The sequence below is a fragment of the Setaria italica genome, chromosome I, assembly GCF_000263155.2.
Source record: "Setaria italica strain Yugu1 chromosome I, Setaria_italica_v2.0, whole genome shotgun sequence".
Taxonomy (NCBI): domain Eukaryota; kingdom Viridiplantae; phylum Streptophyta; class Magnoliopsida; order Poales; family Poaceae; genus Setaria; species Setaria italica.
This window is the reverse complement of record NC_028450.1, coordinates 36,871,762-36,889,801: the sequence shown is the minus strand read 5'-3', so window position 1 is coordinate 36,889,801 and position 18,040 is coordinate 36,871,762. Positions and strand designations below refer to the sequence as shown.

General features: G+C 50.8%; 3 protein-coding genes across 3 annotated transcripts; 1 reads left to right on the top strand and 2 right to left on the bottom strand.

The window, feature by feature from the left end:
* Window positions 1–1,921: 1,921 nt before the first annotated feature.
* Window positions 1,922–3,442, bottom strand: LOC101781928 (E3 ubiquitin-protein ligase CIP8). Its single transcript, XM_004953720.4, has one exon. It carries the CDS (start codon window positions 3,376–3,378, stop codon window positions 2,392–2,394), a length of 987 nt encoding a protein of 328 aa, XP_004953777.1. The 5' UTR covers window positions 3,379–3,442; the 3' UTR covers window positions 1,922–2,391.
* Window positions 3,443–8,613: 5,171 nt separating this feature from the next.
* On the top strand, window positions 8,614–10,693 carry LOC101781521 (protein FAM32A-like). The gene is made up of 3 exons (XM_004953719.2): window positions 8,614–8,733; window positions 9,072–9,220; window positions 10,257–10,693. The coding sequence occupies exons 2-3, from the start codon at window positions 9,076–9,078 to the stop codon at window positions 10,517–10,519; spliced, it is 408 nt and encodes a 135-aa protein (XP_004953776.1). The 5' UTR covers window positions 8,614–8,733; window positions 9,072–9,075; the 3' UTR covers window positions 10,520–10,693.
* A 4,115-nt stretch (window positions 10,694–14,808) lies between these two features.
* Window positions 14,809–16,221, bottom strand: LOC101786772 (UDP-glycosyltransferase 89B2). Its single transcript, XM_004955129.1, has one exon. It carries the CDS (start codon window positions 16,219–16,221, stop codon window positions 14,809–14,811), a length of 1,413 nt encoding a protein of 470 aa, XP_004955186.1.
* Between the last annotated feature and the right edge of the window lie 1,819 nt (window positions 16,222–18,040).

Below are 18,040 nucleotides of genomic sequence, written 5' to 3'. Positions count from 1 at the left end.
TTGTTTATTCGACATAAGTTGAATAGGGTTGCGAAGCTAGCGATTTGTCTTCCTAGAAGCAGCAGGTGATGGATGGAGTCAGTGAAATGGCCCTCTCTGAGATTGCACCCAACACCTTTTGAAATTTGGGCCCAGTAGCATGTACAACCTGGGCTTGGGCCTGTAAATCCACCGTGAGACATTTGCGTTGGGCCTACTAGATTCGTGAGAACCTTCTTCCTTCTTTCTACTACTGCGTGTTTTTCCTTTTACTTTCATGCCGAGTGCTGAGGAGTGAGGATACTCTTCTGTTAACTTCACTTCTCTCTCTCTAACATGAGCGCCAACACACCGTTTCAAATATTAAAAAAAGAGCGCCACATCATCTGAGAGAGAGAGAGCGTCACATACACGTCTAGTACTAGTAGGACTAAAACTCTGGGACCGCGTATCATCGACACGCCAACTGAAACACTAGAGAACACGCAAAGGGACGAGACAAAAAAAAAAATCTGATCGGGAAACACGAGCAAGGTCACATGCGCACAGAAGAGACCCGGCCGCAACGGCAGCGGGCACAGCTCGACGCCGACGCTCGACGCGACGTGCCTGCCCGATCCCGCAAACGAGCACGATTTCCGAACGAACGCATCGGCCTGCTGGTGGTACTCGGTACCCAACCCGAATAATCGGCGAATCAGAGCACCGGGAAAAAAAAACTAAAGAAAACCACACCGGAAACCGGTGCTTATGTACCACCAACCTTACCTTCGTTGCGGGCATGTCTACTGCTCAGCATCTACAAGACTACACAATTTATATGTATGCATCGCAGGCAATGATCAGCTCCACAAAAGTCGCAGAGGCCACTCATCATAGAGTATGGAAAATTGAAAAATGCGGTAGCAGATCAGCAAAAGTCTGAGGAGAGATGGGCCTTGGCATCGATTCCATTCTTCGCGCGTACCTCGCTTTCGTTTAATCGTTTTTCGACGCAGCGGCTGCGTACGGCTGCCCGGCATGCGCTGAGAACCCCTGCTTCCACGCTACGGAAACTTGCGAGGATTCTGCTAGTGCTGGTTGCATCCACAAGCCACGTATAGGCAACCTTCACATAGCTGCGATCCCAAGATATCCGTCGTACCGTGGAACTGGATCGTGTCGCAAAATCACCGTTGACGCAATGCACCATATACGTTTACTGGATGCGACGCTGATCATCTCTTACAGTTGCGTAACGTTTGATACTCTGCTGCATTTTGGGTTTCACTAAATGGAAAGTTTTTCTTTTGTGAATTGAGACGGAGCTTAACCAAAAGTTTAGAGGGGACCAACCCATTAAATTAAGCATTGAGCATCGAAGAACAGTATCAATATTACTGTTTAATCAGTGAAAGTTTAGGGTTAACCGTTTGCGTGCGGGGAGGGGGCATTGGCCCCCTTTGGTCTGACCTATGCTCCACCCTATTGCGACAAACTAAGATGGAAAGTTGAAAATTATAAACCGGCATATCACTAAACTGTAAGCATTTTCTCTGCAACTCGTTTTTAGTTTTTTTATCACTCTTTCCTTCATGGTAATAAAGAACTAAAGCTTTATGTAACTCGTAATGTGCTCAACTTTGATTCAAATCACAAGTGCAACAAATTTACTTGTTAAGCGGCATGAGACATGTGTCCATGAATGCGTGGGCACCTTTACAATGTAAAGCTTATTTTGTTTTTGTTTGAACAAGTTAAAATTTAAAGATTGTCGCTATTCCAAAATCATAACCATGGTCCCGCAAATAAGTGCCTTCAAGTGCAAAATGACCCACTGACTTTTGGAATAACTAAACTCCTCATGATCCCAAGGTCAGCACAGCAGGAATATGGAATGATCTCATTCAATTAAGTTATGCTAGGTACTAACCAATAACCATTGTATAGAGTGACAAACAGATGAATTAACATACATTTCTACCTTTTCTCCTCACATTAATGTGATCACCTTACTAAAATCTTCAACACTGATTCGTCATACAATCGTTTTATCCTTTATGAACGAACTAGAAGTACTTGCAAAAGGAGTTGAATATTCCTACTGCCTGCGCACTTAAAGAGAAGTTCGACTGTGCAATTGTGCAAACAATGCTGTATGCTGAATTATGAGGTGACTAGGCACACACTATGTTTAGGGTGATTCTAATTTGTAAAGACAGAAAGGAGCAGTGGGCAATCATCGTTCTCCTCTGTTTGTTCCTCTGTAAAGAAGAATGAACAACAACTTCAACATTCGCATCCATATACACCCTTATCTATGAAAACCAATTCATATCGATTTGATCCCTAATCCACCCGATCAAAAAGGAATTTGCAGCAAGTTGCAGAGCCAGATATTAACACAACATCACCTCTAATTATTGAATCAAATTACTCTGTTCCCCCTCCACCTATCCATTCGTCAAGGTAACCTGACGAAGACATCATACCTGTCGCCGCGCCGCGGGGGTCTGCGTCGCCGGCGGCCCGCCTCGCCTTCCACTTCTCGTACTCGGGGTCATCGGTGGGCAGCTCGTGGCGGCAGAGCGGGCACGTGTTGCGGATGGCGAGCCACGGCAGGATGCAGGCGTCGTGGTAGAGGTGCGCGCACGGCAGCCTCCGGGCGCGCTCCTCGGCCTCGACGCCGTCCTTGCACACCGCGCACTGCGCGTCGCCGCGGGCCGCGTCGGCCTCCGCGACCACCACAGTCGGGAGGGCCTCCACGGCGGCCTTCGCCGCCGGCCGCCCGCACTTGCCCGGCGGGCCGTGGTCCGCCTCCACTGCGGCGAGCTGTCCGAACAGCAGGTCGTCGGCGTCGTCGAGGAAGTACGTCTCGATGCCCGCGTCGAGGTCGGCGTCGTCGCCGGCGTCGTCCACCACTAGGCTACCCAGGCTGTTGGCGGCGAGCAGAACCTCCCACTCCAGGCTCCTCACCGCGGACGCCGCCGCCGCCGTGGCGGCCTCCTCCTCCTCCCTGCCGGCGACCTGCTCCCACTCGTCCGCGTCGCTGACGCCCACGTCCCACCTCTGGTCGCCGTCGTGGTCCTCCAGCTGCAAGCAATCCCAGCAGAGCGGCAGCTCGACCTCCCCGCCGTCCTCGTGCGCCGGCGCCCACTCGTCGTCGTCCCCGTCGTGGAAGCCGAGCCCGAAGAAGGACGACGCGGCGGTCTCCCCGGCCCGGCCGGGCCGGTCCATGCGCGGGCGCACGAAGCTGGCGGCGTCGGAGTCGGAGTCCGAGGAGAGGGCGGGGAAGGGCGGCCAGAAGGAGGGGAAGGCGACGCTGGCGGGCTCCTCCTCGTCGTCGTATTCGTCGAGGTCGGAGCAGCAGCCGGCGGCGAGGGGGCGCAGCAGGTGGTGGGCGAGGGAATCGTTGGCCATCGCTAAAGCGGAGAGGAAGAGAGACCGCTCGCGTCGCTGCGCCTGCGCTCCCTCCTTTTCTCCCTCCCCCTCCCCCCACTTTTCGTGCGCTTTAAAATTGGGTTGGGTCAAGTTGGGTTGGTGTACCCGACGCCAGGCGCCGCCGCAGCGCACGCATGGGGACGACGGGCGGAAACGAGACGCGCATGGCCTGGCGGCCTAGCCTAGCGAACTGCGAACCTTCGTTCTTCGGTGCGCAAGATGGCAACTGAAAAAAAAAATCTAACCATCCAACATTATTTCAACTGTTAAAAAAACTGTTAATGCAGAGTCACCAGGGAGGAATTGTCGTGTGCTCTCTTTGCAGACAGTGCATGCACGTCGATTGATCTCTCAGTCTCTCTCATTAGACCAAGGGGCGCCGCAGCGCAAGAAAGAAAAAAAAAGCATTGCAATTTAGATTCAGGCATGTTGATGATCATGGAAATCAACACTCAAGTTTTTTCATGGATGGCAAACAGCAGCTGCGATGCAAAAGGTAGTAGTTGGAATCGAATCCAAAAGGTGGGTAATTAAGGTTGGTTTATATGATTGACGGACGACTTGCACTCCTCGTCGAGGTCAAATGTGATGACTGAGGTCGACGAAGTAGATTCGGGTGAAGTAGGCGCTTCCCATTCTTGGAATCGTACTCGCGGATCCGATCCAGCGGCCTGATGGGCTGGCCGCATCTGATCTAGCAGCGTCTTCTCTTGTTCCGTCCGCATCCGCCTCTTGCAGTCCGCCGCCGCCGTCTCGTCGAAGAAGAAAGGTTCCAAGCCTACGCAGTCCTCGTCCTCCACCTCGGAGGAGGGAAAGCTGCCCGCCGCCGCCATGAACGCCGAGGAACAAGGAGAGCTAGCGCTCGTGGGCAGACCGTTTACCGTCCACCCCTTGGGCCCCTGGAAGCCGTCCGATTGGACATGTGCGGCCCGGATCCGGCCGAATCGCAGTCTGACTTGTCGTCTTCGGTCTCCAGAGAGCAGGACGGCGCGCGATGCTGGAGCCTGGAGGTCAGGTGAATCGCGCGACAATGCTGCAGCGACGAAGCTTGACGGCGACCACGCCGCTCGAGGATGCTGGCAATCTCGCCGCCGCTTTCGTCAAAATCACATCACTCTGGAACCGGGTCTGAGCTGTGCGCGGAACGGAGATGCTCGGGCCGGGGAACGACGCCCGCGCATCGTCGCTGGCTCGCCGCCTTGATCGAGCACAACCGTTTTGTTCTGAGCTGCTGGGCACTCCGTCAGCTGGCAACGCCTTCACCTCCTTCTCCTTGGTGGCGAATTCTGAATCTGAAGGACTGAATAACATGCTCATCGCATCCTGCAGCTGCAGTTGCAGTCTTGCAGACAGTTGCACGCCCTGCTGCACCTGCCACTGGCCTCACGCTCGTAGCTACGTACGTTACGGGAGAAGACGAATGCAAATTGCGGACCATGGCAGCCATGCCCAGCCGGTGCGAGCACGAGCGCGCGGCCCAGGAAAGGCAAACGGCGCGCGCATCTGGCGTTCGGTAGTTGCCGGAGAAGAAGACCGGAGCTCTTGATGGTTCCGGGTGTTCAGCTGGGACGATGGCGCATTGAGCTTGCGCCCGAGAGGAGGCTGGCCGGCTGGGGATGACTGCAGCCGTGGCGGGCAGCGCCCGCTGGCCGGTCGGTGGGAAGCCGATCAGAACTAGGGGGCTATCTGCAAAAAAATTGGATCGCGATTATTAATCGCGATCCAAGACAGGGCTAGTTTGTAAATAATTGGATCGCGACTATTATTCGCGATCGAAATCAGGGGTTTATTGTAAAATACGGGGTAGCGATTAATAACCACGATTCAAATCGGGGATCTTTATGAAAATGTTCCGGTCTAGTTCCATGGTAGCCGGCGACGTCACGCCGCCGCCGGCGAGCTCCCCCGTTCCCGCCGGCGAGCTTCCAGCGCCGTTCCCCACTCACGGTCGTAGACTCGTATTGTTAATTTTGCTCCGGCATTAGCGAAACCCCACCTCTGCTTCATGAGGCGCCGCGGCGTCTCGCCCGGAGCGCCGCCACACACCGGCTGATCTCGCATCCCTTTACTTTCTCGTCGCGGCGTCGCGGCTTTCGTTGAGAGGTCTCCACGCGCCGTCAGCAGCTTCACTAGCTAGCCTCACTACGAGTCTGCAAGGTGCAAGCTGGATTTGCAACGGTGGGCAACGGCTCCGCGTCAGATTGCATAGCAAATAGATTTCCCTTGGTATGGTCCATGGATCTCGCTTCTGAAGTTGCTACATGAGCGCACTTCTCTTCTTCTAGCTGAAGAAGGAAGCATGAACTTGAATGTTGTGCAGATTGGAAGAGCAGGAAGAAGCAAGCGCTGATTCATGCTGAACTGAACCGGAAGCTGGTGGTACAGCGCACGAACAAGGACCGGGTGCCATGCTTTCCTCGCCGCTCGCAATTGGCTGCACCAACGGTGATCTTCGTGAGACCTGAACTCTGAAGGAACTGAAGAAATGTGTGTGGCTCACTATTGATATTGTGGCTTCTGCCTCTCGATCAATAAACAAAAACATTGTGGCTTTCTGTCTGACTTGTGAGTACATGTTTAGAGGTCAGGGACTGGGTGTCAAGAGGAACTGTTTCGGATCTGATGATGTATTGAGCGTACAGTAATTTGTCTGGTTTGAGAATGCCCATGTCCTTTACTTATACTAGTACCAAATAAAGTCATCCTCACCTAAGATCATTAGTCAGCTTAAAAGTTTTCGTATTTCACCTGAAAAACATGTAATAAAGCACATCTTGGTTGAAAATTTTCGTTTTTTTTATTTAAAGCCATTTATTTTCATAATTCGCCAAGACCTTTAATGATAAAGACATCAGCGCATCTGTAGTACTTCGAAACATGGCAAGCGAGCTACATTTGTCCACTCTCCAGATTCCCTGCAAGCCTGCAAGCTGCAATGCATTTGCAACAGTGAGCAACAACGCAGCTTCAGATTGTCCGGCAAGTCGATCTCGGCTGGCATGGTACATTTGGGGCGGATCCAGGATGTCTGGATAGGGGGAGGGGCTTCTTTTCTTCTTCCTCTTCTTCTTCTTCCTTCTTTCCTTCTTACTCCTCTTCATCCATGGTTGAAAATTGTTGGGGGCTCCATGTGCATGGGTGGGTGGGGGGCTCCTGCCCCTCTAGCCCCCACGCTGGATCTACCCCTGGGTACATTGATTTTGACTTTGACAGGCATGTCAATTCCACAAATCCTATCTATCTTTTACTAGATTTTAAGTGATGAACCTTTCGGTGTTTGAGATAAGTCTCATATGATATAATTTAATTGGGAGGAAGATGGCCGCATGGATGGATGATTAATTATTTTGATTCTAAATTGAAATGCATTTTCTTTCAAACTAGAAGTTCATTTTTTTTATTCTATTTGAACCATCATGTTGTTTAGAAAAAAACAATAGATATATTACTATAATTTACCTTTTTTCCTTTTAAATCATTATTCAAAATGTTTCAATTCAACTTTTTGAATATACATGTTCAGCATTTTGAAATACCGCTTTAATACTTTAACATTTTTGCATTAAATGTTGAACTAGTTTTATTTAAAATCTTGACTTAGTTTCTGCACAACATGGGATGCTGAAATTAATAAAATAGTTTATTCAAATTTTTACTAAATTTCAAGGTTCATTAAATCTAGTATTTTTAGAATATTGATCATTGTTCGTCGACTATATTTAGTTGGTTACCACTTAGGTAACAAATGAGGCATGATGGGCCGTGCACAACGGAAGCAAATAGTTCGTTGCTATTTGGGCTTCATGGTCCTTAAAGCATCTCCAACGGTTCTTAATACGCCTTCCCTAAATCAAATTATGGTTGTGAAGAGCAAAAAACAACCTCCAATGGTTGCCCAATATTTTGGCTAACCCAAAACCAGCACCCAATGTAGCCAGGTATAGGCAGGAAGATCAATGCGCACCCAATGCCCGAATGACCCCGCGCCTCTCCAACAGTTTTGAACATGCATGCCTAATATGTTATGGACCCAGCAATGGCTGATACGGTGCAACTTTTTTTTAACCAGCTTTTTGGGAAACCCTTGGAGATAAGAATATTTTTTCGGTCCCAATAGTTTTTATGAAGACACTAAAACCGGATTATTGGAAGTGCTTTATTTTAAACCGTTGGAGTTGCTTTTAAAGATGTATAGTTTAATCGACCTTCAGAAGATAGATAGCAACCTTCAATTCCTGCCACGGATAGCCCAAGCAATTTTTGCTGGGTTTGATTCACTACTACCTTCAGAAGATAGATAGGATCCTTCAATTCCTACCAGTGGATAGCCAAGCAACTTTGGCATAGTTTAATCCGCTACTCAAGGAACCCTCGCTTCTTTAGCAGTCCAGCTTATCAAGCATCGACCGTTACCCATTTCCTCGACTACAAATTAAAAGACCACCGCGAGCATCAGCTGACAAGCCACTGCACGCAGCAGATCTATCCTTCCTGTGACTCAGAGCAACGCGGTGAGGAGATTGACGATGGGGATCATCACTAGCCGTGCAACCCTCTTGGTCCTCGCGGCTCTGGTGCTCTGCTCGGCGACGACGGAGAGCATGCCGCCGAGCCCGTCCCCCACCCCCACCCCCAGCCCCAACTGGTGGTGCAGGAGGGTCATCGAGCCGTTTGGGCCCTGCGACCATGCGTCCTGCAAGGTCTTGTGCTCCAGGAAGTACGATGGGGACGGCGTGTGCATCGGGAAACCGGAAGGGTGCCAGTGCACCTACTGCCCCCGCCGCCCGCCGCCCGCCGGCGACGATGGTCCAGCCGCTAGCCCGACCGCTACCTTAGTAGGCTACTAGGCGAGGATGGGTGCTGCTTACTAGTTGTCGATCTAGCTAGGGCGATGTAGTTTTTGTCACTGGAAAAAGAAAAAGGCAATCAATAAAGATCATCCGCTGCATGAACTGATTCTTGAGTTCCCCATTCCTGCCAACCGTTGTTTTTTCGTGAACATTTTTGTGTGCTTGAGTAATTGCGTTAGACTCCGTCGGGCGATCATCAGATAGAAAACAACACGGTTTCCTCTTTCCTGTACGACCCGGATCGATTCAACGATACCTCAATTACGTAACTGGGCCGTATTAGGCCCTGGCCGAGAGGCCTTTTTTAAATACTAGTATCTGGCCCATTAAAGGCGTGGGCTGGGATCATATTTCTACCTTTTTTCCTTCCGTCTCTCTCTCTTTCTCGCTCTCGCAAGTCACCAGACACACATCGAAGAAGCTCGTCGGGGCGTCGGCTCCCCGCCGCGCCTGCCGCCGGTGAGGAGAACCGCCGCAACGCCAGGTAATCCGGAATCTCCCTTCTAATATTGGCTCCCCTCCCCCTGACATTTGATCTGTTCGCCGGCGTGTACTCTTTGAAGGGCGAGAATCGCCCGCCCCCTGAATTTGTGCAATCGCTGGTCTCTTTGTGATTGATGTGATTAGCTTTGAGATTGTAGTATTTGAAATTGCTGTTTTACCAAGTTCGCTGTAATCTTTGAATCTATCGAGTTATGTGTAATCAGAATGTGTGCTTGCCATGTGTGCCAACTCAAATGCGTGTTTGCACGTCAGATTTTCCTATTGGTTAGGTGCTGACTTGCATTGTTGAGCTAACTTTGTTGGTTGTCCTTGTTGCAGCGAGATGTCGGAGTACCAAAATGTCGTTGGGGGAAGGCTGAAGCTGAAGGGAAAAACGCTGGATATCAAGGAAGGCGGAGTCAAGAAAAAGAAGAAGCAGCAGCACCGTGAGGAGTCGTCTCAGATCGGGCACGATGGACTTCATGAAGGTTTGGCTGATTATTACACTGGCTGTTCTGATTCCTGAACCTAAGCATCACTGTCCAAATTTCTGTACAGCTGAGCGTGTCAAAGAGCATTATCATGTGCATTAGCGATGATACCAGTTAATTGCTTGGTTGTGCACATGTAACTGCTGATAGTTTCTGGGTCTCTATGCTCTGAATTGGTTTGGTTACTCAATTACTGGATTGTCTTTGTTTGTCTAAATACCTATGCTTATTCTATATATCCGTGCAATAAATATTTGCTTGCTGATGCCACTTTGTTTCCCTGCTATATACTCACTTGATGCCGATCTTGTGCGTCAGGACACACTGGTGTATAGTTTTACCACTGCTGGCGGCACCTCTGTTCTTTGTCTTGACAAGCATGATTATTAGGTTACTATTTGTAATGCAAAACAAACAAGAACTAGGTGTTGTGCCCTTTTTACTTGCTATTAGTAGGAGCTCCTGTGATGATAAGTGACAGCATATTTGTTTGGGGACTTGGACGTTAAGGTGCAGTCAGATTTCCACTTTAGTATTATGAAAGGATAGAAGATGACAATTTCTTGGGTAGATTCTCAGATCAGTCTTTACTAAAGTAATCTGCAAATCTGGGATTCTGGGTGCCTTCTGCATCACATGGTGATTTTGCTGGATTTGTAAACTGCTGAGAGAAGTTGCTCACATTTGTTGGTAAATTGTAGTCAGTACATGCTGGGTAATTTCATTTGTCCAACAGCTTGCTTCATTGGTATGCATTGTGGCATTGTGCGACCTTACTGTTTTGTGTAATTGAACTCCATCTCTCCAAAACTGCTTCCTTCTGGTGCCATTACGATTACCTGATTTTCTAAACTGCTGAGAGAAGTTTCTCATTAGTTGTTGGAAAAAATTTCGTACATACATACTATGCTTGGTTCATTTGCCCAAAAACTTTGCATACATTGCCTATCCTTTGGATTTGTGTAATCGAACTCCTTGAATTTAAAAGTGCTTTCTGTTGTACTTCACATCTAATCGAATGGTTGTTATTCAGGTGGAATCTCTGAATTACCAACTAATCATAACAATGAGCTAACTGAAGGCGAAAAGACGGGAGAGGAGGAAGGGAACCCACACCCTGACTACGACCACCTCACACCAGCCGAGCGGCGTTACATGGAACAGAAGCAAAAGATTGACATGCAGAAGATGGCCAAAGTCGCCAACAAGTCGCACAGGGACCGCATCCAGGACTTCAACCAGTACCTGGCAAACCTCAGCGAGCACTACGACATCCCAAAAGTTGGTCCTGGCTAACATGGCCAAACCGCGGTGCTTCACAGAAACGATTGTATGATTGGCCTACTAAGCCTTCTGTTACAATGTTATGTGCTAGCAGTATGCTGTAAAAGCAATCGATTGCCACTGTGAAGACAGTATTTTATTTCAAAACCATGTCCCGAGCATTAGCCATAATTATTCATTTACTCAGGCTGTTTTGGTCCGTAATGCATTCAGAGCGGTATTAGCATTGCCGTTAATTCCTTTCTGTTTCTGATGGGCTGTTATCAGGTCGCAGTGCGTGTAAAGCAGATACCAACCAGGAAGCGATCCAACCCAATCGCCTAGGCACCGAGCTTTTCCGATGCATTACGGGCTGGTACCAAGTAAAGAAGGGGATCACATTCTTACCGTTCACGTTACCATTCATTGAACCAAATTCAATGGGCAGAGATAAACAACAAAGGGAAACTATTAGCTGCAGGTTGGTGCATCAATGAATGATCCCTTTACAAATGTCATTTCAACCTGGCCATTGTGACAAGGTAAATTAGATGTTACACCAAACTCAGTACATAGGCAGAGATAAACAACGGCGGAAAACTATACGATGCAAATTGGCGTGGATGAATGATCCCTTTACAAATGTCATATCAACTCGGACCTTATGTTACACCAATTAGAACATCAGCCCAAGTACTTGAAAAAAATAGAAAATACAATAGTCTCCAGGCATTCTGATCTGATGAGATTGCTAGCTTCCCCTTGGATCAATAGCAAAGGTCACTCACCCATCAGGTGCAATATGCAATGATTCACCATATACAGAAATACTTTAGTACTGCAATGCAGGCAAAGATCAACAAACCAGACAAAAAAAATGTTCCTTAGTCAGTCTGCTGCAAAACCAGAGATAAATTCCCAAATATAGGTCATTTTAAGTGTAATTAGTAAGACATTTTATATAGCTCCAAACTAATTTGTTTGCAATATCAGCCATCTAATACAAAATGATGACAGTGACCAAACAAAGCCATTCTGGGAAAGCAAAGAAGCAATGCATAACAATCTGTTTCACTCTTCACCAGAGAAAGGATGAAACTGGAATGAGGACACAACCAAACCTTTAAAATCATATATTTGACAACAAGACCTTCACAGTCAAGAGTCACCTCAATTTTGTTTTGAGACGAAAAGAGGCATTAGGCGATCATGCCAATATGTTGATTCGTAAAGAACTCGTGCAAAAAAGTTACGAAAACGATACAATAGTATGCCAAACTGGAAAGTATAAACTGGTATGCTTTGATAGAATAATAATTCAAGGAAACAATCAGAGAACTTTGAAGACCATGAATCTTGTATCAACATGAGATACTTCAGATAATACAGCCTCCTCATTTTGCTTCTTTTGACATCTTAATCACCAATACAACTTTGTTCAAGCATAACTAAGAAATGCTGTAAAGCTATAACAACACACACAAAAAAAATGAAGATGGAGAAATATGATTTCAATAAAGACAAAGTAGCATGGGGTGGAGTGGTGGACGAAGCAATCAGAGAACTTTGAAGACCACGAATGGATGTATCAACAAACATAGATACTTCAGATCATATGAGCTCCTCATTTTGCTTCTTCGCATCTCAAAAATACAACATGGCAAGACATAATTTATAAATTTAGAAGTACTTTGAATCTATAGCTTCAAGCACAGAAGAAAATGAACTTAGCCAAGTATCATTTGGATAAGGAGTAGGTAAATGAAACAATCAGAGAACTTTGAAGACCATTAATGATAGTATCAACATCAGACTTCAGATTGTATGAACTCCTCATTTTGCTTCTCAACGACTAAAACACTACAGTTCAGACTCAAGCATCACTAAGGCTTGGCATAGTTCAAAAGCTTGAATATTACTGGACGAGTGAAACATTAATTGGATAATAGAATTACATAGAAAAAGCAATCAGAGAACTTTGAAGACCATCCCAGAATTATCAACAGTACATTTTCAGATGGTATGACTTCCTCATTTTGCTTCACAGCTATTGTCGATTCTTGAACCTAGCAACACATGAAAGAATGACTTACAAAGGAAAGAAAAGCTTTGGACATGAAGCGATCAGAGAACTTTGAAGACCATGTGTGTTATCCACATGAAAACTTTCAGATGTTTCAATCTCCTCATATCGCTTCCAACCATAAGCCAGAGCTTGATTACTAAAAAAATGAAATGGAGGAAGAACACATATGTGAATAATACATCAATGGAAACATATGTGAATACATCAAAGAAAAAAACAGCAAGATGATGCGATGTGGACAGAAGATATGATCCTGAGGAAATTTACTGGCTTCCCCAGAAGTATAGAGCCCCTGCCCGGTCCATGAATCTGGCACCGGTATACCCTTTTCTCGCATTTTTCCCTGCATCCAACCTCAAGAGAGCAGGGGGCTAATGGTGCGAGCTAACAAAAACAAAAGCCATCGATTCAACAAAGGCGTACGCATGGGTATAGGAAAAATCAAGCGAATGACTGTGGTTCTAAAGACAAAATCATCCAATCAACACCAATTGAAGACAAACGAGTAGAAAATCGCTGAAAAATGAATATACATCGAGCTATAAAACTATGTGACTAGGGGAGCTTGGTACTGGTATTTGGTAGGAAAAATCTAACGCGCGCGGCATGGCTGCGGGAGCCGCCGGCCGCCAGTGGAGGAAGGGGAAGGGCCGGTGGGGGCCAGGCGGCCGAGGCACCGAGGACGGCGGGAGCACGCGGCAGGGGCGGATGAGGCCGCTGGCAGCGCTTGCGGAGATGAAGACGATAGTGTCCCGTCGAGCGTTAACGCCTGGCGGGTGGCGGCTAGGGTTTGCCCCGCCACAGCAGTACATATCAGAGCAGAGGATAAAGGACCTGTGGTTGGGCTGGGCCTTTGCTATCATGCCATTCTGGACCATAGGAGCCCATTTGTATTTCTGCCCAGTTACATTTAGTACACAAATTTGACTACCAAGTTTGTTGCAATATACGAGTATTGTTGTATGAGCTAACTTTTGAGATGAACCTGCTCGAATCAATTTTTTAATACTCCCTTTGTTCCAAATTACTTGTCTTTTTAGTTTTCTTTTAAGTCAAACATCTATAATTTTAACCAAAGCTTATAAAAAATCATATAATTTTCCACGATGTTAAATAAACATATTATCAATACATTTATGATAATTTAATTACACTAATTTATTGATACTTTTTATTAACTTGATCAAAATCTAAGTTAGTCTTTTAAACTAATTATGGGACGAAAGAAGGCAAACTCAACGCTTATAAATGTAATTTTCTATCGAAATTTGAAATGTTTGATGGCATGGGTAGAGCCCAGTACATCATTTATGGGAAATTCAAATTAAATCCCACACCAATCCTTCTCATTTCAAAGTTCCAAACTTCCAACACAGGCCCTGCCTGATCTGGCCTAGGTATTCGTCCCTAACTATAGCCTAAACGCATGAGTATCTCATTCTATTTTCACAAAAACTCCGATCGAGTAGCAGTGTAGTACCATGGTGTTCTTCTTCCTGAACACCAAGCCAGATCCATCGGGGGCGCTATGCCGCCCAACAACGCCGGCGGAGCAACCCGCTAGGCCGCTACGTACCTGCTGCCCCTATGTTAAAAACATCTTGCTTCTTTTTTTCCACAGGTTGACGCGCGGCATGCTGCAGCTAACTAGTCCGCCTCGAATCGCAGCAGGTCCTCGCGCGCCGCCAGGACACCAAGATGCCCCAGTATTACCCCGCTGAAAACGAGCGCGAACGCCCAGTACCCTATGGTGGTCATGTCGTGCGGCTGGCCTCCCTGATTTGCCTACATGTCGGCAATGGCCACCATGCCGACGGCTAAAAGCACGGCGCCCACGACCACGGCGACTGTGTAGGCCAACTCGCCGAGCCAGGTGAACAGCTGCTTCTCCCTGAGCCCCCGGTCGGCCGGGCAGGTCTCCATCTCGATGGTGATGGCGACAGCGCCGCCGCCGCCACCGTTCTCAAGGTCCACTGGCACGCCGGCGTTCTCTGCGTCCATAGGTGCGTGCGTGCGATGATCTCGTCCTTTCGAACGGGAAGATCGGAAGAGCGAGTACACGTTTATAGGAGGTTGTTTCTCTGTAACTGGAAGCATACTCGGAATCTGGCGTGCGCTACGAGGCGGTTCCGTCTTGATCTCGGAAGATTCAAGAATCAATCAAGAATCAAGAAGAAGAATCCGACTCTGGGGTCGCCAGCTGCAAAGTACTCCGAGTACTACTGTGCCATGGGAATTACACGACTGTATTGAGCATGCGCACCAACTCTTCCGTGTCCCCGTGCGAGCTCCCACCCTCCGCCACGGCCGCCGCCGCCTTCCGGCCGAGCTCCATCGCGCGATCCCTCACGGGCTTCCCCTCCTCCCCGAACGCCGCGGCGATCGCGATCGCCAGCTGGCCGGCGCCGGGCAGGGCGTCAGCGCCCTCCGCCACCGGCACGGCCACGCCGGCCTCCGCGAGCAGCCACGCATTCGTGAACTGGTCGGCCTCGATGGGCCACGCGAGGAGCGCCACGCCGGACACCACCGCCTCGAGCACCGAGTTCCAGCCGCAGTGCGTCAGGAACCACCCCACGGCGCGGTGGCGCAGGATCTCCACCTGCGGCGCCCACCCGCGGATGACCACGCCCCGCGACGCCGTCGCCGCCTCGAACCCCGCCGGCACTGCGGTGCCGCTCCTCACCGCCCAGACGAACGCCGCCAAGCTCCGCGCTAGCGCGTCGGCCACGCACGCCGCCTGCGCCGGCGGCATCGCGTGCTGCGTCCCGAAACTGATGTACACGACGGAGCCGTCGCCGTGCGCGTCCAGCCAGGCGGCCACTTCCGCCGGCGGCACCGCCGGCTTCCCGCCACGGTCGACGTTGGAGGTGCCCACGGCGTCGGACAGCGGGCCGACGGCTAACGCCCGCCTGCCAACACATGCCAGGTAGTCGGACTCGAGCGCCGCGAACGAGTTCACCACGAAGCACTCGCAGTCCTGGTTCCACAGGAAGAACTGGCGGATCGCGTCGGACACCTCGTCGCCGGTGGCTACGTGCTTCCGGAACAGCGAGGACAGGTGGCGCCACGGGAATCTCGGCGCGCCGGGTATCTCCGGGAAGGCGAACTCCTCGTCGGCGTCGTCGGGGCGGCGCCTTCTCGGCACGTGGCGCCAGAGGGACTGCGTCATGGCGAGGTAGAGGGCGTTGGTGGGCACGAACACCACGCGCGGCACGCCGAGCCCCGCGGCGAGCGGCTGCGTCCACCCCGCGAACAGGTCCGAGACGACGGCCGTCACGCGGCGGCCGCGGGGCCGGGCCTCGCACCAGGCGAGGAGCGGCGCGCGGAGCGCGGTGAGGGACGCCATGAGCGGCCGGAAGAGGTGTCCTGGTTGGTCCTTGGTGTTCTCGCCGCACCCCGCGGGGAGGAGGGGCGAGGAAGGGAAAGGCAGCACGACCGTGCCCACCGACGGGAAGGCCGTGACAAGAGGCTCGAGCAGAGGGGCGTTCCCGGCCGTGACGGCGACGGTGACCGCGATCCCGCGCGCAGCGAGCAGCGCCGCGAGGTCGAGGAGCGGGGGGAGGTGACCCTGTGCTGGGAACGGCACGACAAGCACGTGTGGCTTGCCACTGCCATTGCTGGCATGCGTCTGTGGTGGTGCCGTATCCATGAGCGATGGCAATGACCGGCCAATGGGCAGTTCACAGTTCTAAGGGAAATGGCAGGTGGCTACCGTAGGTTAAATAGAGAGTTAATGGTCGCCGCTCGCCGGCCCTGTTTGGGAGAGGGGGGGCTAAAGTTTAGCACCCCCACTTTAGCTCATTTTAGCCCTCAACCTTCCCAAACAGGTGGGCTAAAGTTGGTGGGCTAAACTTTAGCCCCCCACAAATCCTTTAGCCCCTGAAGGGTAGCTAAAATGGACTAAAACTCATCCCGCACCCCGTTTTCCTCGGATACCCCTCCCCTACCCCGAACCCCGCGCCGCCACCCCCTCGCACAGACGCCCCCTTCTCCTCCGCGCCGCCCAGATCTAGAGCTCTCCAGCGCCGCCACCCCGTCCCCGCAGTCCTCCACCGCGAGCCCCTCCGCAAAATCCTCGTCGGCCCCGTCCGTCTCCCTCCCTCCGTCGCCGCCGTCCATCTCCCTCCGTCCCTGCCCGAGGTCCGGATCTAGCCGCCCCCGCGCCGCCACTCCTTCCCGCATTCCTCCACCGCCACTCCCTCGTCAAACTCCTCGGCGCCGCCGTCCATCTCGTTCCTCTGCGTCGCCGCCTTCCATCTCCCTCCGTCCCTGCCGAAGGTCCGGATCGAGCACCCCCACCCGCGCCGCCACCTCCTTCCCGCAGTCCTCCACCGCCACTCCCTCCGCAAACTCTTCGCCGCCGCCGTCCATCTCCTTCCCTCCGTCGCCGCCGTCCATCTGCCTCCATCTTCGCCCGAGATCCGGATCAGGACGCCCTCGCGCCGCCACCTCCAACCGTCCATCTCCCCCCAACCGTCCCCGCCGTCCTTCATCCGAAATCGCGACAATACCTTCTCCCGCACATCCAGTCATGGACCCTCAAAGCAACGACCACCTACCCCAGCCGGAGGACGTGCTCGCCGGCAACGGCATCGACTACTTATCCCAGGCGGAGTCCTGCCCAGGTCCTCGAGCCGGGCTCCAGGCGTTGGACCTCAACTCCCAGGCGGAGGAGTACGCGGACATCGCCACGTACTCCGACATCCTCCGCGGAGTTCCTCCAGGCCGCAGCAGCCGTTTCCTTGGCATGCGCATGGTCCGCAACGCCGCAGGAGGAAGCACAGGCGTTGGTGGATCCGTTGGAGGCAGAGGTTCCGTCGGCGGTGGAAGCAGAGGTGTTGGCGCGGGGGGGAGCAGAGGTGGTGCCGCTCCTGGTAGCAGGGGGGGTGGCGCTGGAAGAAGCAGAGGAGGCGCTGCTGTTGGGAGCAGAGGAGTCGGCGGTGTTGGGAGCAGAGGAGGCGGTCGTGGGAGCAGAGGTGGGGGTCGTGGGAGCAGAGGCGGCGCTGGACGTGGTGGCTTGGCCGGTGGTGCATCCGGTAGGGGCACCGGCAGCCGTGGACCAACAAGGTCCTTGTTCACTACACCTTCCTCTGCTGGACCATCTGGAAGCCGTCGTCGACGAAGATGCCCGGCAAACGATGAAGGCTTCTATGATTTTGAGGGTGCAAATGATGGAGAGGTTGCTCCAGGCGTTGAAACAGTTTTTCCAGGCAGCAAGGTATGTGATCTGGTTCTCCATATGCCTCAATTATGTTGCTTGGATTGATGTTTGGATTGGCAGTAACAATGTTTGAGAATGGATGTTTTGTTCATTACAATGCCAATTGTTTGGAGATGATATGATTGTATGTGTAGGTTCTATAGATGTGGAGTTTGCTTCTGTATGTTGAATGAGACTTGACATGGTGAATTAATATGCATGGATTAAGTTTCAGTATGAATGTATTAAGGCTCTAAGATGTAGAATT